This window comes from Pseudopipra pipra, chromosome 10 (assembly GCF_036250125.1).
Source record: "Pseudopipra pipra isolate bDixPip1 chromosome 10, bDixPip1.hap1, whole genome shotgun sequence".
NCBI classification, from domain to species: Eukaryota; Metazoa; Chordata; class Aves; order Passeriformes; family Pipridae; genus Pseudopipra; species Pseudopipra pipra.
The window spans coordinates 16,416,745-16,444,630 of NC_087558.1; the positions used below are offsets into that span (position 1 = coordinate 16,416,745).

Below are 27,886 nucleotides of genomic sequence, written 5' to 3' on the forward strand. Positions count from 1 at the left end.
ATCTGACTCAACTCTGTCAGACTCAAGATCTGAACTTGCTTTTTAAGACAAAGATGGCATTATAAGCTATCTGTTTGAAAAGGGATGCTGAAAAAGAACAAAATGTTTTACACTTCCATTATGCTGAGGAGTTGCTTTGAATGCTAAGTATTTCATGTCCTACTGCAAGGATATTACTGTACAGGAAAAAATGTAAAACCGTTCAAAGAAGACTGTTACAGAAAATTCCATACTGTTTCACAACATCTTCAAAATATGCTCATCATTTAAGGAAGTTTTCCATGTAGATCTCAAAGATATATGAAAGCTACTGATGGAAAAATATTTCAGCAGGACTGACACTTTTTTTGTGAAGACTGACTTAATTGCTATGTCAAAACAATTATTTGGGGAATCCTTACCTGGCACACCAGAGATTCCTGGCCTTCCAGGCTGCCCCTTGGGACCAGGTAATCCTGCATTTCCCTGAAGACCTATTAGTCCAGGTTCCCCAGGCTTCCCATGGATTCCTGGGATACTCAAGCCAGGAGGACCTAGTCTTCCTTTTGAACCTTGTGAACCTCTTCCTCCTGCGAAAAGGCATGACAGTGTAGTATGGTACATGTCTGAAAAATAAACCTTCATCTCTGTCTTGCCATCATGACCATGAAACTCTTCTTGAACTCTGTTTGAGGGCTAAATACTAGATCTGTGAGACAACATACCTGCTCAGAAAATCTTAGAAGAGCTAAAGGTTGAGTTTTTTGAAAAGGGAGGAGAAAAAGAAAAAAAAGTGAGAGTAGAGAGTTCTGTTCTTTCTCAGAAAGAGGAAAACAAACAACCAAACATAAAATCCCACCAATTCTGTATTCGTTCTCAAAAAAGCAAAAAAATCCTTTTGAGATCATACGTAGGAGAAGGACTGTGCAGGGTATCTGAGTGTGCAGATGTCATATGCAGTATGTGACATATATATATATATATCTATATATCTATATCTCATATGCAGGTAATTTTGGGACCCCAAACTGTTTTCCTGCTTAGCTGAGCTCTTCCTTTATTTATCAGTCACATTGCACCACAGAATCTAAGTTTGGTCCCATAGTTCAAATGACTGAAATATCCTTTTTTTCAGTGGAATTTGATTTTATTACTCTTTATACTGTACGACGGAATCTGAATTTTAACCCACCTCTGTCAGTGCATTTTCTTCCTCCCATCTGTAGAAAGAGCATCGTTTAAATGGGCCCATATTTCCTTACATACTATTCTATAACCAACATCCAGAAACAATTTCAGCTCCTTCAGGCCATTGGAAGGCACAAACAGAACCCAGAGTCACATAGCCAAATGGCACTTTTGGTTCAGAAGGTCCTACCTGGTGGGCCTGTAGCTCCCTGGCCACCTGGCAAACCTGGCAGGCCAATAAGACACTCAGCAGGTTTCCCTGGAAAACCTGGATCTCCAGGAACTCCAGGTGAGCCACGATCTCCTGAAAGAAAGGAGACTGGATTCACAACTATATTAAGTAGAAGTTTCAGGCTTTCAGTGAGAATTGTTGGACTTGGCTTTCCTTAAAATAATTTGCTGTGCACCCTGAGCTCCTTTGACAATGTTACCTCTTAGGCCATCAGCACCATCGTGCCCAGGATGCCCCGGTGGACCTGGAAGTCCTGGAAGTCCACCTTCACCTTTTGAGCCAGGAATGCCGTGACTTCCTGGTGAACCCAGTCTACCTGGCTCTCCAGGAATAACCATGCCTGGCTCACCCTGCAACACAGAGTGAAATGTAAACAATCAGCTATACTTTGCAAATCTGCCAAAATGTTTTCTCCACTGTGCAAACAATTAATTAACTTATTTCATTAGAGTAATTCTCTTTATTCCCTGTGGATCTTTCACACTATAATTTCTGATGGCTTCAATTCAGAGACCAAAGGATGTTCCTTACTGACCAGCTGCAGGTTCCATACCAAAGCAGTAATTCATCTAGACAGCTTTTCAAATTTGTCTCCTAACTCTAAGAAGTTGCTACTGAGCAATGCAAGATACTTCACCCATTTGGTCTTTACTGCATTAGGATGCCTTCTGTAGCTGTGAAAATCTTTGGACCTCTATCTGAAAGTATGGTTGAAGTTTGTGCAAATACAGTTTTCCCTTTATTTTTATATGATAGCCATATTTTTATCAAAATATTTATTTAAATAATCAAGGTCAGCACCCAGATATGTCTCAGAATACTCAGTCAGTTGTTGGTTCTTTTTTCTTTTTTTAAATCATTCTCCTGAACACCATTTTTCATGAAGACTGGTTTTATCACAAATGTCCCAAATGTATTCCCTGTCTGGAAAGTTTAAATTACTGTTTTTTTCTTTCTGACTGAACTGTTGGTTGCCTTGAGTACTAGCTTTGTGTGTCAACAAATCAATATGTTCATAAAGCAGGTCAGTAGACCTGAGCTTCTACAGTCACTGATGATATACTTGGACCACAGAGGTCACTTCATGTCCAGCTGTTCTGTGGCATCAAACAGATTAAATAATAATAGCAACAATAACAACAATAATAACAAAAATAATAAAAATCCCACAGCCTCAAGCCCCTCAATTTGTTATATCAAAAAACACACAGAAGAATGACATATGAGCACATACAAAAAAAAAAAAAAGAAATGCTACCTTATCCAAACATTTAGCTGTTATTTTGTTCAAATTTGAATCCTGATTACAGAGTGGTAAAGAATCTTACATTTACATATGCCAGCAGCAGATTAGTTTCTGTTAATCAACAAGAGTGGCTGCAGTACTACCTCCAACCTACTTCCTTCATGCTTCAATTCAACAGAGCATTTGCTTAAATTAAATATATACTTACTTGCCACTGACCTCCATGAAAAATGTGCTTAATTGCAATTTCTGAACAGCTATCTTTTCAGAAGCTGTGGACCTAATTTTTTTCCCATAAGCAATGCAATATCATCCTTGTGCTCTGAAAACTGAAGCAGGAAAACTTCCCAAAACGCTTAGAGTTCCAGAATACTTTATTAGAATTTAAAATTTTGGCTTGAGTCCCTTTTTATATAAAGAATTTAATTTCATAAGTTGTGCATCACTGGTCAGGAAGTATAGAAACTCCTATGTTCCCTACATTTCCTAATTTATTTGGAATAAATTGGGACCTATGGAAAAGTCTGTGCCTTATTTCTAACCAAACCTTTTCTCCTGGTTGTCCTAGGTTTCCAGCTCGGCCTGGATCTCCAACCTTTCCTTCAAAACCTGGTGCCCCTCTGCCTCCTGCAAGTCCTTTATCTCCTGCAGAAGGAATTAAATGGCAGTACAGATGCTGTGGTTATCACTTTATTTTACAAATAGGGATTTGTATGGATGCAGTCATAAGCCTCTGACACTAAGGCAGCTTACATAAGCTGAAGAGTGCATTTGGTTCAGAGTTGATGTGACACTTTGCATCTTGTTCCTTACATATTCCCCAACAGACATTCCCTCTGTGTTGACTGTAACACTGGTTACTTGTTTCAAACCAATTATTTAACATGGGAGTCTTTTTTCTAAAGTCAAGCTATTCTGATGTCAGTTCCCTTCTTTCCCTGCTTTCTTCAACAAGCAGCTTGGTAGTAGTTTCAGTATCAAAGCTTTTATTTTTTTCATCCTGTCCTTACAGGATTATGAGAATTTCTAAGTATTTCTAGTGTTCAAAGGGTGCATGGGAATGACTTTGCATGGGAATGGCCAAATTTGCAATATTCAAAGTGCTTTCTATTACTTGCATGTTAGAACAGGTATTGCATTGTACAGAACCAAAACTGATTAAAAATAACTGACAGTTATACAGCTCTGTCTTTGTAAACACATATCCAGGTAAAGAGAATCCATCTGAAATAAGGGTGGCACTCAGATGAGATGGCTGCACCTGTTTGGGCAGTATTCCAGAAAGCATCAATGTCTTAAAATACCTTCCTTCTGTCAGCTTTGATACTTGATACTCTGAAATACTTCAAAATATTTCAAACTTGCAATTTCTAAGACTTAAGGCAGTAAATTACAAGACTGCTAAAAACATTTACCTGTCTGACAAATGTTCATTGATTTTTATTTTTTTTTTACTTGCTAATTACTTTTAGGGTATACTGAAAAAAAAAAAAAGGTAGATTTCTTTGGGTTTGCTTTTTTTTTTGGAAGAAGATCAAAAAGAGTATTTTACCTTTTGGCCCTGGGTTTCCAGGAAACCCAAGCCCTGGATAGCCTGTGTCACCTGTTGGCCCTGAATGTCCTGAATCACCTGGCTGACCTCTTGCTCCAACCCTACCTGTACAAAGAAAAAAAGTAAACTGTGAAATATCTTACCACAGAACATCAGCTTGTAAGATTAGTTGTGTTATAGTTTATTATTGTTAATTAGGACATGATTGTAGATTATATTAGACACTATTTCTCCTCCACTGCAAGATTTCACAGTTAAAATGCTAATTGCATTCCCAGTGTCAAAGCAGGTATGAGTCCATGAGTTGTTTTTATGCAATCCAGCCAAAGTGCAGATTCCTAGAAACAGCTACATGCAGATAAAAATCTTCCACTTCTTGAGAGGAGACAAACACATATTACAGGGGTGAGGCTTGGAACAGAAGCTACCATAAAGCTGTCAAAAAATTTCCTGTGCTGTTCAGGGCAGTTTTAAGGACTATTGTTCTACAAAACCCATGCCAAGACATATTATGGTTACTCTGTCACTTACTGTCCTTTGGTCCATTTAAAAATTCTGCAAAATTTAGAACACCAGCAACCAAAAAAAAATCCCACCAAGAATCCAAGTTGGAAACCCTCCCCAAAAAAGGGAAACTCGGGTTCTTAATATTTTAGTTCAAGGGTTAGTAGAAGTCATGTCAGAAAGTAACCAGGAACAGAGTAATAATACTGTTACTTTTTGACTGTGCCTCTGCAAAGCACGAGAAGGGCCAAGGTCTTCACAAAGAATGCTTTAACCTAATTTTATTCCTTTTGTTTTAAAGGTTGCAGCAGTCTCAGCATAATTTAGGATATGCTTTTGTCAAAACTATGCCAGAAGCACCTTTCTGGATATACAAGCTGCAGCACATGCACCAAATGTTTCTAGTTCTTGGAGAAACCAACTCAAAGCATAGGGTTGCTCAGAATTTCTGCCATACTGCACACCTTGGACATGGCCCTGTGTGCCCTTCCTATTCACATCCATTTCCACTAGTTTTCTTGAAAGGGAATGTTGCAGCTAATTCCAAAGTTTCTGTACCACAGAAATCCTTTTTATAGCTTTTTCAAAGCAACCCAATAGTTTTACCTGGCCAAAGCTGGGAGAGAAATCCTAATCAGTTAATCCCTGATTTTCCTGTATCTAGTGCAGATGTACTCACCAGGCACTCCTGGGGGTCCAGGTAAACCATCTGGTCCTTGAGGTCCTGGCAATGCAGGTAGTGGAGTTGCCCTACTGGTCTCTCCTTTCAGACCTTCAGGAAACATATAATCAAATATTACAAAGGCATATAGCTTGGCAATATGTAATCTTGAGCATTTAAAAATACTAGTGATCAATCTAATTGGTTAAAAATGTAGTCTTCTACAGTTTTCCATGTTTCTGAAAGTTCAACAGACTTTGAAAAGCCTTCAAATCCTGGCTTCATAAAGTAAAATCATTTTATTGACACCAAGCCCACCTGCAGTCTTCCTCTCAGCCCTCCTGCAGTCTACTGGAGACCCAGAAAAGGAAGCAGAGAGTCACTAGGAAAATGATGCAATTGAGAAATGCTTAATCTGCAACTCCATGGGCATTATCTTGAAGCAACCTTGACTATATCTGCCGTTCAACTGAGTTCTTCCACATCATGCTGCCTGTAAATACATTCACTGGTATGTTTTCAACACTCAGAAATTATTATGCCCTTCCTATTTTACCCTGCTGATTTAGCTCACACTACTGAAGATGACTGGATACATGTTAAAATACTTTTTTTTTCCACAATGAAGACAAACAAGCACTGGAACAGGTTGCCCAGGGATAATGTGCTTTGTCCTTGGAGGTTTTCAAGGACCAGCTGGATAATGCTATGAGTAACTTGATTGACCTCACAGATGTCCCTTATCCGAGCAGTATTTTGGAGTAAAGATTGCATAGAGTCCCTTCCAACCTCAATTATCTCATGAACCCAGGACTTTTGCTATTATTTTTGGTGGGACCAAAGTTGGAACAACACTATGGAAACATTATGGAAAGGAAAAATATCCTGTGTTTTCAGAGTTATGTCTTTGACTTCAGTCTATCTCTGCAAGTTCAATCAAGTGCTCTTTAACATTGGTAAAACAGAGTAAAATAGGAAGTTACAAACCAGCTTCTCCAGGTAATCCAGGTGGACCTGGTATTCCTTTAGAGCCTTTAAAACCTCTTATTCCTGGTGGTCCATATCCTGGCAGTCCAGGAAGCCCCATTTCTCCAGGAAGACCAAGTCTGCCAGGCAATCCAGGTAGTCCTCTATCTCCTTTTGAACCAGCCAGTCCCTAATGATTACACATGTATACCATGCATTACTTGCTTTCCACACCAGCTTTCATAATACAATGCCTAATTCTCTGGCTATAATCTTGTATTATTTTAGTAACAGAGTAGCTCTGCTAATTTAAGAGAAATTTTTGCTCTGATTTACTTGTGATTAAAGGAATATGAATTTTAATATCAGTGGTTACAAATAGAGGGCTACTAAGAGGGAAATAGTACAAATAAATATAATAGCTTGATTTTTTCAATCACTGTGGTGTTACACTGTACACTTTTTTTTTCTGTTTTAAAATTGATTTGGCAAAAAAAACCCACCTCAGCTCTGATTCTCCTTGAATGCTGTGGAGTTAGGTTTAGAGGCAGTTCTATCTGAATCATGTTAACAGTTTCACAGCCAACATAACACAACAACAATCATCATTTTTTGTTTCTGCTGAGCTCTGCTCTAACGATTCTAGTTTTAAGGTCAGTCCTCCCAGCTTTTGTGTTCTCTCAGGCCTGACTGAAGATTAACCCTTAAAGACTGAACAGGAACTATTTGAATTATTAAGCATTATAAGAAGTCAGGAAAAAAGTCTTTTTTTAAAAGATCTTATTCATCCCAGGAATCCAACATAATGCTCCAATATAAATACCCAAACTAACACATCAATAGACTGCTGAGGTTTTCCAGCACCATGTACCTACACTGGCCTCTCTCTGGTATTACTTATTTCCTCTCATTCTTTCATGCATATTGGTTGGTATAGCTGACAACAGCACCCTAAGTCAGGCAGGGGATATTCAGTTGAAGTATCTGCACAGATTAAACAGTGTTGTACAAGATAAAATACTGACAGATTTTCATGACTTCTATATTAACTGCAAAAAATGCATACCCACCTCTTCACCTTTAGAGCCCTTGGACCCTTTAGAGCCAGGTCTTCCCAGAAATCCACTTGAACCTCTTCTTCCTTTGTCTCCCCTGGCTCCTGGATCTCCTCGCTCACCTTTTGGCCCTTCTGGATGGACATATCCTGGCTCACCTTTTGATCCTTTCTGTCCTTGATCTCCTCTAAAGCCTGGAGGTCCCTGGAACACAGTAATCAAAACAATTTCAGTGCTAGACATATGTCAGCTGTTTTCAATTTTTTTTTTCTTTTTTAATTAAATACCTTAGAGGGGTTCTCTTCATTCTCATGTTTATTCACTGTAATGGCACACTCCAGTGAACATGGGGTTGTGTTTTTTTTTTTTTTCTCCTTCCTTTACTCCTTTTGGACTTGATTATCATTTAATTTATGCTACTATAAGATGGAATGATGCAGGATAATTTAAGACTATGTCACAAAAAGGATAAGACAGTACCTTAAAACCTGATTAGGGATTTCTCCTCCACATGGAAATATCTCCCCAGGGGACACTGTATGTGCCATAGCTGGCTCTGTTCCTAGTTAACTTTTTCCCACAGATTACAAAGTGGGTACTCTATCCCAGCCAAACCAGTACAAGCTCCAAGTACACTGGGCTCTTGTGATCTTGGGCTCAGGAACTGTTGGGAGCCTCCTAGAAAACCCTGTTAGCAGACTCATTCTGTACAGCAACCACCACAAAGAATACTTGTGCATGATTTTTTATTGGACAGCACTGACTGTAATTTCCCTAAAATAATTACTACTGCAGGCACAAGTTAGAACCACCAAACAGTACGTATATGGCAGCAGGTGTTGGCCTTCCCTCTTCATCATATTTCCCAAAAGGGACTGTCTTTTGCACCCCTGATGAGGGCATTATGAGAAGTATGTTCTTCTGAACAGCTGTGGCTTTAGCAATTCCTGGAAACAAGAAATGTAAGAAGTCTGACAAAGATTACAGCACACAAAGCTCCATATATGCTTTACAGCCACCACCATGATTACAGAAGAACAGAGGATAACTATAAACTCCCCATACCAGGCAGAGGAAGCAGTCTCACCACCATGAAATGCAGCACAGCTTAATTACATAGGTATTTACCTGCCTCACTGCCTGGGCTGAGCTTGCTGCCCTGAGCAAACCAGGCTCAAGTAAAGGTGCATCAGCCATACATCACAGGCTCTACCTCACCTCCCAGGCAGACACACTCATTGCTACCTGAAAAAACCCTGTTGAGATCACCCAGTATGACACTGCAGGTAACACAAACCATGAGGTTTCTCTGAAATAATTCTTGTGGGATCTGGACATTAATCTGAAAAACCAAAGTCTTACTTGAGCCCCTGGAAACCCTGGTGCTCCTGGAGAACCTGGAGAACCTTTTGAACCTGTTGTTCCTTCTCTACCTGCAAAAGAAGCAGTATATTTTGTAAAGAAAATTGAAAGAAAGGACATGGATTTTGACAAGCTCAGCATTGAATGTTTCTGCTTGTTACATCGACTGCACTGTCATAGACTGACTCAGCTTCAGGCTGTGCCTAAACCTATTAGCACTCTGACTTCTCTTGTAGATTTGTGCTGCTCTCAGCAGATGGAGCTGCATCAGGCTCTCCCACTCATCACCTCCTCAGGGCTAGTCCAAGGACTGCATCCTGCAGACATGCCCATACCTGATTCTCATGCTTAAAGCAAAATTATTGGCATTTCCTACTACTCTGTTAGGAACAACAAGATAATTTACCAGGCATGCCATCCTGACCACGTGGCCCAGGAGAACCAGGAAGACCAGGTATTCCTGGAATGTAGCTGCAATCAATACACACGCCAGCATCATCACCTAGAATGAAAATAATTCATTAGTAGTTCCATGGCAAGTCACAGTCAAGCTTAACTAGAGTGCTACATAGTTTGTTATAGAGGATGGATAACACTTTTTGGCCAGAGAGCACTAGAATCATTACCTCAATTTTGTTGGAAGATCACTTCCAACATAGTACTAAATTACCTGTGCTCAGACAGCAAATCAGAACTGACTACATTCAATTGAAAAGGCAGGAACATTTGGTTTAAATCTCTTGATTTTTTCAAGTTAAGCTTTAGTAAACAATTTGGATACAGTCACTCTACTGATAAGCCAAATTCTTTTGAAAGAAGAAAGGAACACACTCTTTGAACTAACATGGCTCTGTGACAGCCAGGGTTATTCTAATGTCTGACAAAAAGCAAAGAGATTCAGCAACTCCTATGGGTGAAATTTGCAGCAGGAAGCTTCTTTCAGAGACCAACTGTTAGCACTGACTGTACCCACAGGAGACTACAAAACCCTACCAGTCTGTAATAATTGTTTGTTCCAGTGAAGATCTACACCCTGTGCAGTGCTGTACAACTGGTGTGCAGTGCTGGCACATGCACTGCTCTTTTAGATGGAGGGGAGATGTAAGGTGAGGAAGACATCTTGCTATCCCCAATGAATTTTCTTAAATCTCTGAAATTGTCAAATGTCTTAAAATAAAATTAAGATGAAGATTAGTGGATTGTACCATCTACTTGCGAGTGATGCTTTTCTGGAACTGACCTTTCATGCCAGTATCTCCTGGAGGTCCCGGAGGTCCTATACATCCTGGTTCTCCAGGAAATCCTGGCAGGCCTCTTCTGAATGTTACTCCACCTGTTAATGAAATGAGCATGGCATCATTATATCAGCAGGTTTTTCAGACAATTCTCTGGTTGTTAAGAGAGAAAAGTTGCAGGGATGAGCTGGAGACAGTATTCTGATCCTTAGGGGTCCCTTCCAACTTGAGATATTCTATGATTCATCTAAAAGAGAGAACTACCTGGAAAAATCCAAACCACCTTCAACTAGAAGGTGGTTGACTTGACGATAAATATGGTAATGCCAAAGTAAATCTCAGCAGATTATTGGATCCATCTATCTAGACTTTTAAAAGCATGGTCCCTTCTGGAGAAAGTATTTCCATTTCATTTGAATCAATAGGAACATAATTCTTTCTTTTACCACAAATGGAAGGTAAACTTTTTATTAAGCCTAAATTATTAATGCTGTTCATTTATCTTTCAGAATTATTCCGCTTCATTTACTATTACTTTAGAAAAACAGAACATGCATCAAGTTCTTCCTAAGCTAATATATTTGGGGGACAAATACATTTTTAAAGAGAGATAAAAGAGTAGGACTACATTAGTGTTACATCAAAAAAACCTCTTTTGGCAATACCTCATATAAAAGAAACATGATCCTGTTGGTACTCCTAGTTAAAGAGGTATTCCTAGATAATACATTTTCTAGAAGTTTTATAAACTGCTACTGATACATTTTCATGCTGCCAGAACTTCAAGTCTCCTCTAAGGCCCGCTAAGACCTCTGGAGGTATGCAAGTTCTCTATTTCTCTAGCTTTCAGATTAGCCTCTTCTGAATTTAGTTTTACAGATTTACTATGACTTTTGGAAGAATTAATTTTAAGAACAAATTTTCTCTTATTAGTCTTTCTTGGTTTTATGTAGACTATTTTTACAGTCACAGTTATACAAAAAGGGAGAAGTCTTTATTTTGGGAAGTCATAGTATATTCCCAGAGAAACTCACTAGCAATGGAGGACAGACCTGTGTTAAATACATGTTTTCGTGGATATCCTAAAACAAAATTTCAAAGAGAATTTATATACAACCACATTACCCAAAATATACTCTATAAGTGATATATTTGCATAATCTCCTGCATTAGATATTAAGATGACTCTGGATTTGTTATTCTTCATGATAAATACCATACTGACACATCACCTGGTTCTCCTGGAGGACCTGGTAATCCAATTGAACCAGGTCTGCCAGTAATACCAGGTGGTCCTGGAGGGCCTACAATACACAAGCCAGTTTGTCCTTTCTCTCCTTTTGTTCCTTTTGACCCAGGAAATCCTGGAGGACCTCTCAGACCAGGTCTTGACACACCTAACCACAGAGAAGATAATACAAAAACAGAGTTAAAGAAGAAGAGGAATTTCAAAGCCAAGTAAGTACTCAGTAGGATGAGTGTCAGACAAATACACTGTTCATCCCAGAAATCTTTTTTATCTTGTAATATAATAAATAATCACAATGAGAATCTAAAGACATTTTAAAATGATCTTTAACCTAAGTACTTGACCCCTCAAAGCTTTTGAGTGACAATTTTTAACCACTTAGAGATAGGTTTAAAGTCACCTGAAAGTAAGATTTCACAAAGCTGATTCAGTATAACAGAGAGGAAGAACAATGTATTTTACTATTGGTACTGGATTATTTTACATACCTGGTCTACCAGCATCTCCAGGAGGACCCTGTGGCCCTGCAAAAGAACTTGAGTTAAACCACTTTATACTCTTCGAAGTCACTATTCAATAAAACTGACTACAAACTTTGATCTTCTGCATTTTAAGCTTAAAAGATAAAATAAGAATTTTGTTTTTCCTGAGTAGAATTCTAACACTCATGCAACTGTTGCACACTGACAATTACTTTTAAGAGGAAATAATGCCGTAGATGAAAATCTTAAAACCCATTTCAAGTCTGCAATTTGATGGGAGTTTAGGAAATATTTTTGTAAAGGCAGAAGCAGGTTGCTGGGTGCTCAAAGCGTAGTCTGCAACAAGCCCTTTGAGTGCACTGCTGTTGCTAAAATTCTAGTTTTGATGTCCCACTCACCAGGAATGCCACGTTGACCTTTTGGTCCAGGAGGTCCAGGGGGTCCTTCATCTCCTTTTTCACCAATCACATAATCATAATACTCCGTCTTAAGAGAAAGATGATAAGAAAAGAAAGATTTGCAAGAAGAACTGAGAAGCACAGTCCCTCATATTGAACATTTGGCTAAAACAAAGTTACAATCTCATTCATAATTTTGATGTCACACCACGAGCCCTTTGTAATCACATGGTAATTACAAACAATCAGAGGTGAAATCATAATTGCTATACAGAGACAATGCCAAGAGACCTGTAAAATAGTTGGGGCTGAGCTTTCCAGCTCAGTTCCTCAACACTCAGAGAACATCTCTGCCTGCAGATGCAATTATACAGGCAAGGTGTAAGTTGGAGGCCCAGTCATGAATATGATGGTAGCCATGAAATAGAAAATATTCTGGAAAGAAATCTCTAGGATCACTTAGGCGAATCCAGTGGCTCAAAGCAGCATCAGCTATATCTAGGCTACTCCTTTAAATTATCGTACATGAAAATGGACAAAACTCAACTATTTAAAATCTAATGATTTTAAAAGTAATTCCTATAAAAATTAATAATTAATTTATTGATGTTTAATATTACGATGTTTCAAAGTTTCTACAAATGACAGGCAAAATCAAAGGGCAATTTGCTGTAACTCTTTTTTATAACTACAAATTTTTGCTCTTTTCTGGATCATTTTGCATGGGCACCACTACTGGCAAATCATTATTACAATAATTACTGTGCCTTGATACATAAACATCACTTTGAAATTTAAACTGACTACTAATGCACCAATTTTAAAATGAATGAAAAACTGCTTAAAATTAAAATTCAAAATTTTTACTTTTCTCCTACAGATTTTTTGAAAAGCAGTGGTTTGTTTACTATGTTATCAATATCACAAAAATTCAGCTTTTTACAAAGCTATTTCTTTTAAATGATTTGGGCAGAAGGTTTCCATTAGGTGCACGTGGGGCCTTTAGGAAAGCCACGAGGGAAACAGCATGGCTAGACAGAGCAATCATACTCATGGCAGCTCTCGCTTTCTTTAAAAAGTCTTAGGATTTTACAATGAATGCCACCTGTTCTGGAATTGATTAGAAATTGGTTTAAATATTAACTCTTGTGAATTTTTGTAACTATTCTTTGACAGTCCAATATCCTGCCAAAATTGCAGGAGCAGGCACTTATCCTGCATCCAGCTCCAAATGAAGGAAGATGCCATCCCTGTGAAATCCCAGCAGTATCAGTACCTTGTGAAAGCCATGCCTCAATAAGAGTATCACTGAACATCCACTATTGCCTCAAATAGTCAGTTTGGCTTATTCTTACTCTAATGGTTTAGAAAAACAATATCATGAAGATAATTTACACTTACTCGACCACAGGCTCCAGGTGGACCAGGGTTTCCTTTCATCCCCTGCATCAAAGGACAGAGATGGGTTTGTTTATTAAAAACAATACATGGAATGACATTTACCCACTGGTACTTCAGTATGTTGTTCATAACATTAAGGAAGAACTTCTGCTCCTGACCAGTCATTCACCACCCCATCTGTTCCTTGCACAACTATTCAGCCACATACACCAAAAACTACAGGAGCTCAGCAGGCATAGATGGACACCAGTTCAAACACACAGTCCATTTCAGCTGATCCATTCCTTATTTCATGATATCATTACTTGTCATCTCTTAGGTCAAGTAAAACATGTAGTATATACAGTGATAAATGAAATTATATAAAAACCTTCAAACATAACTTATCCTCACCCTCAATTATATAATAACCCCCAAGCATAACTTATCCTCACTCTCAAAAGCAACAACAAAAACACTAGATAATACCTTAGCTCCTTGCCTTCCAGCCAGTCCTGGTCTGCCCTGTTCACCCTTTTGTCCCTGCAGATGACAGTACACAATTTAATGAGGATGAATCTTTTAGCACTGACATCGCTAAGATCTAAAATGTAAAGCTTTAATCTTTCATGGTGCTGGCAAGGTGAATGTGACTTGCTCAGGGAAGAATTCTCAGTGAAAGCCCCAGTTTGAGGCAGAGTTCCCTGTCTGTAGGAAATGCCACAGGTCTCCCATCCAAACCTGCCTTTATTATAGCACAGTCCAACACTCCCAAGATGGAGACTCTCTGGAGAGCACAAGTGTAGGAGGCTCTGATTTGTTCTCCCTCTGCAAACTATTTCTCAAAGGGGAGAAACTGAACACAATGTGAGGCTCTCACGTTCAACAACCAGAACTTGCTCAGTCTGTGTGATCTCAAGAGGTGTCAGCAAGACCAGGCAGAACAGACTAAGGCTTTCTGCAGTTGTGCATGTGCAAGGCAAAGGGACTTCTCGGAGGCTTATGCAGTTCAATGCTCTGCTGGTTAGTGAAGTTGAAATGGGAACAGAGCAATGACATGTCTTTGCCATGACAGAAAGCTTTCTTTCTGTTAACAGAGCTTTGCAGTCTGTCATTCCATGTGCTTTGTCAGACTGGAATGTGTTTAGACTGTCTGTGAAGGTCGTTTTAGCATGACAGAGATGTTTTAGTAGGATACATGTGAAATGGGCTATTCTGCAGGAAGAATGTTGATAAGATATTTGTAAGGTCACTGTGACTCTAATGATGTTGTGCAAGTGGAAGTGAAGTAAATAAAAGAATTGATATTTAAGCAACTGAATATAGCATTTCAAATACATTTGAACAACTTCAGCTTTTAAATTAATCCACAAATGAGATAAAATATGCCATTCTATAAGCAAAATTAAGAATTATGACAGTCTAATATCTATTAGTCATCTTGTTTCAGGCCAAGACAGTTGTGACCCTGACAATAACTTTTCTTTGTAAAAAAATTTCTTTGATTCTAGTGATTAAAAACTATTCATTTTTCTTCTCAATTTATGTCAAAGGGAAGGCATAACTCCTTTGCAAAAATTTCAATGTCACTAACCAGAATAAAACTCAGCAGAATTAATTTTGCACAACTTTGAGTGTGTCTCAAAATTCATTAGACAGTCAGCAGCAAGCTGCTGACTTTGATTTTACACAGAAGAAACAAAATCTATGAACTGAGCCTCTCTATGAGGACATGGTATGTTCCATGGTGTGAAAGGAAATGTTTCAGTGTATGCAAATTAACATTTTCAAACACATTATGCAATGAGAAAAGCTGTGACAGGAAGATACAACTGTGACAAAGAGATGACTATTACTTAGAAAACATTTAGAAGGCTTCCATCATTACCGGTAAGCCAGGTGGACCTGGGGCACCTTCTTTTCCAGGTTTACCCTACAAAGGAAAAACAAAAAATAAAATTAAAAAGATTAAACTGGAGTCATTGCATTCAAAGACCATAGCAACTAGATGCTGTGCTAGGTCTGTATAAATTTTAAAAAGCCATTAAGATTATTTTTAAAGTGTTCATTAATCGTAAGTAATGTTCATAAAACTCTACAAAACAGGTAACAAGATATTCAACAGACATTCCTCCTTTTGTGGAGGATTATTTGTGACAGACTTCACCAGCAGAAAGTGCCAGGCAAGTGCAGAAAGTTTGGTGCAAAATCAGGTTCTTGCAGAAGGAAGACAAATCACAAAACAACAGAGCAGCAAACAGTTCTTCTAGTGGTGAGGATACTGAAGGAAAACTTCAGCCCATTTCCTGCAAGAGGAGACTGGAAGAAAAATTACTTCATGAAGAAGAATAGGGAGTGCATTTCAAAGGTATCTGAAGCATGGCAGTAGATGGAAAAGTGAGAACAGAGGGAGGCAGCGTGCCAGAGGTATCTGCTGTTCTCAATGGCACAGAGCAGTCAGCACTGTTCTGCTGGGGTCTGGGGTCTGGTGTGGCAACAAAACAGTTTTAAGCAATTCATAACAACAATAAGAAAAGAAAACAAAGGAGAGGGAGAGAAGGGGGAGAAAGGGGGAGAGAAACAGAATGAAATAAAAACACAATTCTGAATATGGATCCCTAGCTTGCCACCTTGAAGGCAGAAAGGAGGAAAACCCGGTTCATTAAAATCCACAGCAGAAAGACAGTGAAAAGACAAAAGAGGGGAGAAGGGGGATGTTGAGCTCAGAACAACCGAGAAAAAAGAATAATTTAAATTTTTTTCCTCTCTACAGAATAACAACAAAAGATGTTAGAACTTATCCAAAGATGATAATAGAGAAGAGATGAAGGGGAGCTGGAATGTCATCACCACAGGCTCAAAACTTTTTGCTTGCACAAAATAGTATGTTTTTTCTGAATGTAAAATCCACAGCTATTTGATATTTTGTGCTCACTGATGTAATTTTTTATTTTAGAACAATCAATGCCTTAACAACAATTTGTATTTCCTCAGCATTCTTCCAGAGCAATATGCAGAAAATTAAGGGTGCTCTACTACTTTCTCTGCAAGGGGGGAAGGGAGAGGTCAATTAATAAGAGTTAAAAAAAAATACTGTGTGACAGGACAGAGCTTTCACAAACAGAAGACATAATGTGGAAGAAATGCAGAGTAATAACACACATTGGATAGTGAGAACTTTTAGTACTTTACACCAGTAACTCAAATTGAAATTAAAATTTTCATCATGTTTAGGAATAACAATCAAGTTGCTCTGTAATATCATCGTTGTTATAGCATCATAAAACTGAAGAAAGAACAATACTCAGGTAGTACCAGGGTCTTGTCTTCCATCTTCCCTTGAGGAATAAAATTTATTGCAACCAGAAGAAGCATGGAAAAAGTCACAAAAACATATACATTTGGATTGAATAAAATATTCAAGTTGAAAATTATTTTTCTTAATATTGCTTCCATAATGTATCTGAAATCAAAATGTTTTGTTCAGAAAATGTAAAAAAATTTTGATTTATTTGGCTGTTTTAAGGTTCTCCCCTGCTTATATATTGGTAACTTGTTATGCATTCATACAGTTTAATTACTAAGAACCTGCAATCACATTGATTAGCTTTTATCTGAAAGTTTGCAAGTCATTTGAAGGCAAAGTAGCAGATTTCCATTTAATTACCATCCAAGTGGAGATATACTCAAGTAAATTATATTTTAATATGTATGATTTTTAAATTAAACATATTATTTTTTTACATACTATCCTGGTTAACAGAATAACTCTCTTAGGCAACTTTTTATATCTCCACATGGCTGCTGGTTGAGTACACTAATTTCAGTCTGCTGTCTCAAGTAAACCCAGTGTTTTTAATTTTCTTCTACATATACACTCACACTATAAAGCCTGTACATGTTTAGAAAAGCACATTTTTTACGAAGTTTCAACAGTAGAACCTTTACAGCAAAACCAATAGAAGTGCACCCACCATCACCTGACCTTTACTCTGGGTGCTTATGGTATGTGAGCCTATAGGGACAGTCACCTGACTATCAGCTCTCATCTGGTTTTACTGCATGAAAGAGCTTTTGAATCTCAGAAATTTTGCTCAGAGTGGCATTGAAACAAACACTGGACAGCAAAACCAGTTTAAAACTGCTTTGCAGAACAGACTTAACCTATTTGTATCCAATTGTTTGCACATACCTCTGCTCCAGGTTCTCCTCGGTCACCCTTTTCACTTTGAGAATCACCAACCGGCCCCTGTAACAAAACCACACTCAAAATACTCATGTTTTGAGACTTCCATTTTCTAAATTAAATATATATTTTATAATTTTTTTAATCTTTAATATAAAGTACAATTAGAGTGCTGTTAATAGGTGTTCTATTCTATTCATTAGTTTTATTCTTGTCATTAAAGGTTGAAATAAGTGGTGTAAATACTGGACTCTAAAGAGTAGCATTTAGAGTACTAATAGTAGCTGATGCTGCCTGAACATCTGGATTTTAGGGATTTACTTCTGGTCACTTACTGTAAATCCCATGGGCCCTGGAAGTCCTCTTGATCCTTTTTCTCCTTTCTCTCCTTTCAAATCCTATTACACAGAAAAGAGGAATTTACTATGGTCTCTTGGATTTTTCTGTGCTTACCATAATGCTCCAGTTTTACAAATGGGAAATCCTCATGTTACCAGCAAGCTTCTTTAAGCAGAGATGGCTCTACGTAAATGACTAAGAAACAGAAACTTCTTATCAGTGCTCCTGACTAAATGTATGATGTCTGAAAAAGAAACTGGTTCTGCACATATTTCAGAACAGAACAAAGTCAAAATAACCTACTTGTGATTGCATGCAAGGAGACTGCAGTAAATATCCCCACAAAGGGCAAAAAGTAGCAAGCAAAAAACCAAATAAACCTTAGTTGCTTCACTGGAGCTACAGTTCCTTCCCAAACATAAATGCAGTGGCTACCCACACCATCCTTGCCTCTGTGGACATAAGATTAGATCATTGTATAGCACCATCATATATTGGGCCACAACCTAAGATCACTGTAAAGCCAAAGTTTAGGGACTGCCTAATCATTACCTGGTTAGACTGATGCTCCAAACTATTAATGTAACAATTTTTGAGGTTTTCAGAGACATTTTGCCCAATGTCTCTGAAAAATTGCCATTTCCCTATGATCAACTACCACAGCTGTGACTGCAAAGTGCTCCAAGTGGTCCATATTTGATTTAAACAGGGAGAGCTGCTGTGCCCAAAGGCTGAATCTTGCTTCTGTGATCCTTCTCTTCCCTCCTCAATACAGTTTTGTGCAAAATTCACTTTTCATTTTAGCACTAAATGGAGAAGGAGTTTTGCTACATCCATGGATTAGTTGAAAATCGAATAAGAAAAACAGAGTCAAGATCAGGTTCAGGACTTGTCCTGTTAATATGTGAATACTTAAAATAAATGCTGTTTAATTTCTATATAAGGACAAAAATCAAGAATTTTAATTCATAAAGCAACACTTAAAATGAAAGCTGAATCAGAATATTTCCTTTCTTTAATATTTATTGTCTTCCCAACACTTTCCATGATTACTCACGTTTCAGTAAAAGCAACGAGAAAACAAACTACAATTTGTACATGAACCTGGTGCAAGCTTTTTTGTCACTCTGGTAGCTCAGAGTCCTGATATTTTCAGTGACAAGGCCAGGAGGTTCAACACAGCTGTGGCTTTGAGAGCCATTCAGAAAATACACGTTGATTTGGGGAAGCTAAAAGTGATTTCCTCTTCATGTACTCCGAGATCCACAGCAGGTGGATCCATGCAGCATTCCAGTGGCATCGTGCAGATGTGCACACGGACACGCAGGCTCCAGCTGAGCTGGCTGTACAGACACACTCTAAGGAGAGCTTAATATCTAACTAAACAAGCCTGGAAAATGTTAGGGTGGGTAAAAGGAAGTGAAGAAGAAAATGAAGATGAAAATGTCCCCTTGAAGTCAAACCTAGGGAGGTGGCTTATTGGAACATGATATGTAACAATTTTACTACCGTCATGTTGTCTGGTCCACTCAGTGTCACAATGACAGTTCCTGGTGGTCCAGGGGGGCCAGTTAACCCCGTGTCACCCTAGAAAGAAAAAAGAAAAATAGAGTCATTAACAGACAGTGTGGTTTTCCAACATTTTCCAGCAAAAGATTTCCACATATATACTGAAAACTTTTATTTCACACTACTTACTTCCCTAAACATTTCACCACAGCGTATCAGAACATGCAGAACACAGATAAAAAAATTACAAAATGTTTTACACTTTTTATGGAATTACCTTTCTTCCTTTGCTTCCTATTACTTTCAGTCCCATAAGACCCTGTAAAAAAATCCCCCAAAATTATTTTTTAAAAAATTTTAAAAACACCTACAAAAACGAGTTAATTGATGTTATACATAACAGAAAGTCTTCATTTTTATTACCAATCTGAGACTACCTTAGGTCCAGGAGGTCCTGCTTTCCCTGGCATGCCCTACAGAAAAGGAAAGAAAATATCCTTAATTAAAAAAAAAATCACAATCTTTAGCACTGATATAGGTGTTTTGAAGAACTCATCTTCAAATGATGAATTATATCACTATTTTTATTTTTTCTTCCACTTTTACAACCACAAGTCATTGTCAGTGGGTGACAGACTGTTTATACAGTCTAGTTCCAAACATACATCTCTCAAAGTTATATATATATATATATATATATTAGTATTTAAAGTGAATGAATGGGTAGTCACTTGGGAATTAAAAGTTATGCCTATGTAGACAAGGATGCCTCTGAAAATATAGAAATTATCATGCATACAAATAATCAAAAGAAACTGAAAACAAGAAATCAGATGTGTGCAGAGGGACATAGATTTTACATACACATGTGTCTAGACCTGAAATGAGTCTGGGAGAGTCAGGTACTTGTATTTGTGTAATTCCATAGGGTTTAGAGAAAGTCAAAGGTTGAAGTAACAAGGAGATATAAGTTCATACTCACTAAAGGTCCTGGAGGGCCCTGTGGTCCAAGTTCCCCAGGATATCCTTGAGCACCCTGGGCACCCTACATATTAAAAAAGAAACAGGAATAAATCTCTGGCAAGATTATAAGCAAATCACCAATGAACTGAATAGCAAACAGAAGAGCAGCACTGTTCCTGAATTTCTTTTTCAGGTCTCAGGATAATATAGAATTTTAACTCTTCCTCACTACTTCATTGGTTGCTGTATGTTTTGAAACATGAGAAAATATATCTGTTCTAAAACTAAAGTACTCAAATGAGGATGTAATTCTTCTGAGAAATGTGGATTCATAATCCATATAGTCCTATTAAGGGTCCTAATAAGCCTTCAATCTTTCAAATATTCTATTCAATAAACCCTATATTTCAAAGCTTCACTTTCAAAGAAATGAAAAAAATATTTTTTAAATTTTCTTTGTAATTTAATGCTCTCTGCTTATTGTAATACTCAAAAGAAATGTCAGCTCTGTCTATTAATGTCCATTTTTAAAATATAGACCATACTGTCCTTTGTTAGTACTCTAGAAGTTGAGTTGGTCTAATCTGTTCAATCTTACTTCACTGGGAATTTTAGCAGTTGGACTAGATGGCCATTATAGGTCCCTTCCAACTATTCTGCTCTATTCTATTCTATTCTGCTCTATTCTATTCTATTCTACTCTATTCTACTCTATTCTACTCTACTCTACTCTACTCTACTCTACTCTACTCTACTCTACTCTACTCTACTCTACTCTACTCTACTCTACTCTACTCTACTCTACTCTACTCTACTCTACTCTACTCTACTCTACTCTACTCTATCCTATATGTAGGGGTAAACTCATAAATCTATGACTAGTTTTTCTCCATATCTAAAGAACTGTTTGTTTGCAACCTGACTGGCTCATCTCACTTTACTAACACATGATGGACACTATTGGTTCTGATGGCAAAGTTAACTACAATTATTTTGGTTAAAGCCAGAAGAGAGACTTCTAATATATAGTATTGATCAGATTATATAAAGTTAATCATTTAAGGCAGAGAACTGTTTTCTGTTTAGAAATTAGTGACATAGTTGTGAAAAATACTGTCTCTACATTAAATAAATAATACATTTAAATTACATAAAATACAACATATTTTTAACACCTACTGATTTTATATACAATGGGGTTTTTAATATTATTTTATATTATTTCATATATCTGTCTCATTGTCTTAATTTTGAGTTACCTGAAGTCCAGGCATTCCTGGCAATCCAGGATCACCTTTGGCACCATACTCTTGGCTATATCCATCTGCGGGGGACCCCTGGACAATTAGATAAAAAGAAAGATAAAAAGTTATGCTGTAGAACTCTCTAGTGAAACAAATCTTCTAATACAGTTTGTAGGGAAATAAGCAGCATCAGAACTGCATAATGATGGAAATTGTCCACTATGGATAATTCTACCTTTAAAAAAGATTTTATTAAACAAAATATACCTTTTTCAGCCATTCCAGCTCTCTGTTAGGAGCAGTCTTCTTTCCAGCTATACCTACATTACTCAGGCACTGTCCTTGCCTTCAATTTATTTTTGATTCTTTTTAACCCTTTAAAATACTCTCTAGTCCATCTGCAGATTTCCCTATGGATTCATAACCTGTTTGGGGGAGGAGCTTAGTTCCTTGTGTGCTTGAAAGTGTTAAATTCCCTGCATGCACTAACAGTAGCTTAAGGGAAGAACAATTATATACCATTTTGTAACTTGAGGTGAATGGTACACATCCAAATGAAGCACCAAACTTTGTGGTTGCTTCCTCTGGACAGTAAACCTTCTGTTTCCCATGAATGGTGATGTTAAGAACTCTTTTCCAGCAGCAGACATACACACAAATTGTTGATAACCAATACTTTGTGTAATATGATGCAAATAACTGACCTTCTCTCCTTTGATACCATCAATACCCTAGGAAGAAGAACAGTCATATTAAAACAGAAAAGTAAAAGAGACAGTGCTCAAAGGATATGTTAAATATTCTCTAAGCTTGGTGCTCTTCAAGTTATTTATTTCCATGAAGAAGGTGTGTAGTTGGGTTTATTATGCCAGACTTCAAGTAAAGAAGAAAGGGCATATAGTTAAAAAATATGTCACAGGTACAACTCTACAAGTGAAGGCAGAACTGTTTTGAAGCCTGACCTTAACAAATGAATAAAAAAATAAAACCAGGAGAGCTGGTAAAATAAAGATCATGTTTAGAAATTATTAGATTTGAAGCCACTGGAACTTGACAGAGAGCATTTCTTTTCCATTTATTCAGAAATTTCTCTTAAAAACACATTTCTGCAGAGAAAAAACCCAAATTCTAGGGTTAAAGCAATGCACCCAGAATGAGAAGTTCTGGGTTTAATTCATGATTCTTATCAACTTAATTAAGCCATTTTTACCTCAAAGATATTTATGCAATATTTTACATATATTTTTGACATGTTTAGAGGTATAAGTGGTAAATTTTCATGAATATCCCTTGAGATTAAAGAGCTAACTCCAGTCAATGAACGTTATGCACTCATTAACTAAGAAGTTGAGGCCCAACATGCAGCCAGTAAAGCATTACTTTTAACTTTGGTCTCTTTACCACACAGTTTTCATACTGATAAAATGGAGATACCTATATATTTCAACTGTCGTCAATATGAGCTAATGTGAGGCTTTACCCTCCTCCTATCTGGTAGGAATGCACCCAATCATGAATTTCACAGACACCTACTGGAACACCTGGAGCACCTCTTCTACCTGGAGGACCTGGAAATCCTTGGTCACCCTGAAAGCAGTAACAGTGATTGTTAATGCATATTATTGTTTATTATTTAGTCTGCTTTTAGAAAATATGATTATAAAAGAAATTTTTTATGTCATCACACTAAACCTGTGAGTGCATTACCACCATATTTTGCTGGAAGGGGAACATAGCATTGTATGGGTCTCGAGTTCTGCCCCAGACACCAGGCTTTATTTGCTGTCAGCTCAGTTCACTGTTACACTGGAAATGTATGATTTTCTGTAGTAGGCAGTATTCTGATTCCCTTTTTCAGAATACAGGAAGCATTTGCTCACAAAGCAAAGAAAATCCAGTAAATCTGTAACTTAACATTATGTCTTTTAATTACTTTCAGGACTTATGAATTGTCAACTGCAAGCTAGATACTGGAGAAATAAAATTAATTAACCATCTCTTCTATAACCCATTGCAACAGAAGGACATGTTGGACAAAACTGATTGGGTCTTCTGAATTAAACGAATGAAGTTTATCTGTCAAAATATCAAACATTATTCTTAACTTTTAGCAAAGTTTAATTATCTATCTTGCACAAAAAGGCAGCACTTTTCCTTCCTCTGGCCTCATGATTCCAGCTTTTTCTAACTGATAAAGTCACAAACCAAAACAAATTGAAGGTTTTGTATACTGGGGGAGGTGGGGGGTTGGAATTTAGAATACTTTTGGCCATTCCCAAGCACAGCCAAACAACCTCCAGAACATTCAGCTGGGTTTGTACCTTTGTGCCGTTGCATCCTGGAACGCCCGGGCGCCCAGGAGGCCCAACAGATCCCGGTTCACCCTAAAAAGAGGCACAAAATTGACACAGGCTTTGTTTTTGCACATTCATATTGCCCTACAGAAACACTGAAAAGTTTATGTTGGAGCAGTGTTTCACAAGACTTGACAGATTACAATGTATTCTTAAATCATTACAATGAGTAAGAATTGCTGATGCCAAGATTTTTATCTCTAGGCCAATTGACAGAGACAAAGTTGATGTTGAGACTACAGTGAGCACATTGAGCTGAGGATAATTGGGCACTGAAGGCTGTAACAAGAGACAAATGGTTAAATTGGTTTCATTTTTACTTACTGGAAGGCCTGGAGGACCTGAAAATCCGGGTATTCCTGGGAGTCCCTAATCATATAAAATCACAGGAATAATATTACAAATATTAAACAAAAGCAGTTTTTCTTTGATCACATTCATAAGAAGATGATTCTATCAAGAGATCATTATTTCCTTAACTCTTCTGACTGTGAATCAAGCAGAATGGTAGCTTACACACTGTTAACATAAACTGGATTTGCCCACAGAAAAAAACCCAAAAATAAACCTCTTCATGGAATTCTAGTCTAACTTTTTCATAGCACTCCCAAATATTAAATACATACAGCATGAACCTACATAAAGTCTGGCAAAAAAAGCAAAAGCTCTAAAAATAAATAATGTGTGTGCACACACCACGTCATAAATTTTAATCATACTTTAAAATCATATATAATGTTATAATGTTTTGCTTTTATTTTCATATATTATTGAACCAAGTTGTAATTTAACACAACATTTAAAACATAAAAGTTTGTTTAAAATATAAACACTTACTCGTATACCTTTGGGTCCAACTAAGCCCGTAAGCCCTGGAGAACCCTGGGTCACAAATGGAAAGCAATGTATTTCAATAGAAATGAGAAAAAGCACAAATATGTCAGTGGGACATGCAATATTTTTAATCTCAATATCAACATGGTCACACAAAACTAACTATGTAGATAAATAAGTTATTTGCCTATTACAGACACTAAAGCAAACAACTGTTTAATACAGCTTGCATAAATCTTGGTGTCCTGCTCTCCCTTTCAGTGTTTTCAGAGGATGTATCATGGAATCATAGAATGATTCAGGTTGGAAGAGACCTCAAAGACCATGTAGTTCCAACCTCCCTCCCATGGGCAGTACCACCTTGCACTAGACCAGGTTGCTCAAAGCCTCATCCAACCTGGCCTTGAACACTTCTAAGGATGGGGAACCTCTTCCAGGGACTCACCATCCTCATGCCCTCACAGTGGGTATGCCCACAGTTGCATCAGCTGCTTTGACTCAATCTAAAATGACCACGGTAGCTGGTGAACAAATAACATCCCTCACCAAATGGGAAACTCTGAGACAGGTTTTGGTTTGGTTTTGTTTTTTAAAACAGAATTGTCTACACAGTCATAGCTGACTTTCACAGTAGAGCACAGTAGTTTCTGTGTGTGTGTCTCTCTGTCTCACATACATACCTACCTTTGGTCCCTGTGGCCCTGGAGGCCCTTCTGGACCAGGAAAGCCTCTTTGACCAGGTGGACCTGGAACACCAGGAAAGCCTTTTTCACCCTGTAAATATTAAGAGAATTAAGTTCTTAAAATATCCGTGAATTCTCCTTTTGATAGCCTATTTCTAAGGCATTAATTACTTTCAGTACCCCTTAACTTTCTGCTACTGTGGCAGATGTATTATTACTCTTGCCCACACTGATCTGTTTTTGTGGACCACCTATGTGCTGCCATGGCACCACTGAAGGAGGTTACACGCTCCTAAGTATGGCTGAAGCCCTCAAAACACAACAATACTCAAGATTTTGCAGAGTACAGAAGTCAGCTGGCAGCATGAAAAGTTTAAGAAAGCAGCTGATACATATTCCTGGTTAATATTCCTCCATCATGTTTAGCAACACAAATCCAAACCCATCATAGCAGCCCTAATTTGTAGTCAGCAAACTTAATGGCTGCTGCTCTACAGCAAGGTCAGTTCTTCTGCTTTATATGAAGTTTTACAAAGCAAGCACCTGAAATTCTGCTGTGCAGAAGTTTGTGTGTCTTATTTGATGTACAATACAGGATCCAAAAGACATCTCAGGGAAGCCAGAATTCTTTGGCTTGTCCCTCCACAAATTCTCGCTCCTCAAAATCCCACAAACTCACCAGATTTTAAATAGCTTCTGAATTAAAATAAAATAAAAATATATCTAAAAATAGAATATAATCCCAGAATAACTTAAGACAAATGTAAGAATTGCATTATGAAGTGATGGTGAGATCTTTATCATAAATTGGCGTAGCTTTTTATAACAAATAGTTTATTTCATCCACCAGCGTCCAAAGAGAAAAGGATTAACGCTATCCCAGGATGTGCCGCTGGAGGGGGTGTGGTACCAGCTCGCAGGAAAAACAAAGTCCTGGCGCTGCCTCCCCTGAGCTCGCCCTCCCTCACTGCAGCCAAGGTGGGCTGCCCGGGTCCAGAGCAGCCCTGCCCTCTCCTAACGCCCTCGCTCCCCTTTACACAGCACGGCCAATTTTATCCACACCTTCTTCCCCACAGATCAACAAGAACAGAAGATTTTCGGGTTGGAGAATTTCTTAACATTCAACAGTTATCAAAACATATTGATTAATGTCATTGTCCTGATTTTCCAAAGCTGCATGAAAATCTTCATCAATGTAAACAATGACTCACTCCTCCCTACAAATTGCTCAGTGATTTAACATGGAACTGATGAAGGCAAGTTGTGAGTGTTCATTCTTATTAATATTTCTCTATTCGTGGGCAGCTTATTTTTTTTCTAGTTTTTCAGCTGGTCTCAATTTCACTGGTCAGGAGAAAGTCAGGTTAGACCAACTACAAACATTAAAAATAAACATGGAGATTTTACTGAAAATATATAATATATAATACTCCTTTCCCACCTATGTAAATGTATTTCAATAATGAACATATTTACTTTGAGAGAAACTTTCCCCAACACTAAAATAAAGCTTCCTAGCAAGACTAACAGTGTTTTCTGTGGTGCAATATGACATTTTTCTCGGTACAAGAAGTACAGGAGTAAAGTTGTGAGTAATTCTTTACCAGCCAGATGTGCCAATCAGTGGGAGTAATCACAATCCTAAATCTTTATAGATGTCTGGAATCTGTTGCTAAGGCTTAGTAGGGCAATCCCTGTGTTCAGGGTGAGCCTGAATTGCAACCATGACTCCTTCAATAATGCCCCTTTCATTTGTGAATCAGTTGTTTTTCCAACTGCAAGCGGGAGTTTCAAAGAATTTTTGGCATTTGTGTAATTCAGGTTTGAGTAAAAGCCACTCAGAGCCTCTGCCAAACCGCTCCTGGCATCAGGCAGAGCCATGGATCTGTTACTGCTGACGGATTTGATGCTGTTCCTTCAATGCTGGCAAGGTGTCTGTGATTAGGACCCAGGAACTCATCCCCTGTCTTGACCTACAAGAGATTTATCTGTTTGATGGCAGTGAATGTAGCTTTCCTTCAGGAACCGGAAAAGGGAGGGGGAACAGGGTCCAGAGATGGAAAGAGGGAAGCATTGAACATGACACTCATGACATTCTTGATGGCATTGTGAAATTTGTAACAGGAGAGCTGCTGCCAGGGAAATGGAGCTGTGGGCATTTGTTAGGAGTCTGTGAAAGGGACCTAGTGCCTCAGGCAGTGGTTCTGTTGGTGTTCAAACATCATGTAATGTTGTAAACACACTAAATATGCTCACTCTATCAACTGAACTAATATATTAATAAT

General features: G+C 37.9%; 1 protein-coding gene across 2 annotated transcripts in view; it reads right to left on the reverse strand.

Annotated features, from left to right (window-relative positions):
• Positions 1 to 27,886, reverse strand: part of COL4A3 (collagen type IV alpha 3 chain) — a 58,301-nt gene that overhangs the window by 17,798 nt on the left and 12,617 nt on the right. The window contains exons 3-32 of one of the 2 annotated variants that reach the window (XM_064666488.1): positions 25,603 to 25,692; positions 24,922 to 24,966; positions 24,409 to 24,453; positions 24,052 to 24,114; positions 23,264 to 23,317; positions 22,435 to 22,461; positions 21,746 to 21,823; positions 20,506 to 20,568; positions 19,961 to 19,996; positions 19,801 to 19,842; positions 19,524 to 19,601; positions 18,011 to 18,073; positions 17,682 to 17,738; positions 15,378 to 15,422; positions 13,979 to 14,032; positions 13,511 to 13,552; positions 12,110 to 12,197; positions 11,718 to 11,753; positions 11,213 to 11,377; positions 9,986 to 10,078; positions 9,152 to 9,247; positions 8,746 to 8,816; positions 7,399 to 7,587; positions 6,350 to 6,518; positions 5,381 to 5,473; positions 4,198 to 4,302; positions 3,193 to 3,290; positions 1,599 to 1,749; positions 1,358 to 1,471; positions 402 to 569 (exon numbers count right to left, since the gene is read on the reverse strand). In XM_064666488.1, the coding sequence (XP_064522558.1) occupies positions 402 to 569; positions 1,358 to 1,471; positions 1,599 to 1,749; positions 3,193 to 3,290; positions 4,198 to 4,302; positions 5,381 to 5,473; positions 6,350 to 6,518; positions 7,399 to 7,587; positions 8,746 to 8,816; positions 9,152 to 9,247; positions 9,986 to 10,078; positions 11,213 to 11,377; positions 11,718 to 11,753; positions 12,110 to 12,197; positions 13,511 to 13,552; positions 13,979 to 14,032; positions 15,378 to 15,422; positions 17,682 to 17,738; positions 18,011 to 18,073; positions 19,524 to 19,601; positions 19,801 to 19,842; positions 19,961 to 19,996; positions 20,506 to 20,568; positions 21,746 to 21,823; positions 22,435 to 22,461; positions 23,264 to 23,317; positions 24,052 to 24,114; positions 24,409 to 24,453; positions 24,922 to 24,966; positions 25,603 to 25,692 (2,518 nt within the window). Of the gene's footprint in view, positions 1 to 401; positions 570 to 1,357; positions 1,472 to 1,598; positions 1,750 to 3,192; positions 3,291 to 4,197; positions 4,303 to 5,380; positions 5,474 to 6,349; positions 6,519 to 7,398; positions 7,588 to 8,745; positions 8,817 to 9,151; positions 9,248 to 9,985; positions 10,079 to 11,212; positions 11,378 to 11,717; positions 11,754 to 12,109; positions 12,198 to 13,510; positions 13,553 to 13,978; positions 14,033 to 15,377; positions 15,423 to 17,681; positions 17,739 to 18,010; positions 18,074 to 19,523; positions 19,602 to 19,800; positions 19,843 to 19,946; positions 19,997 to 20,505; positions 20,569 to 21,745; positions 21,824 to 22,434; positions 22,462 to 23,263; positions 23,318 to 24,051; positions 24,115 to 24,408; positions 24,454 to 24,921; positions 24,967 to 25,602; positions 25,693 to 27,886 lie in introns of those variants that run through there. The other variant, XM_064666489.1, reaches the window with a different exon arrangement.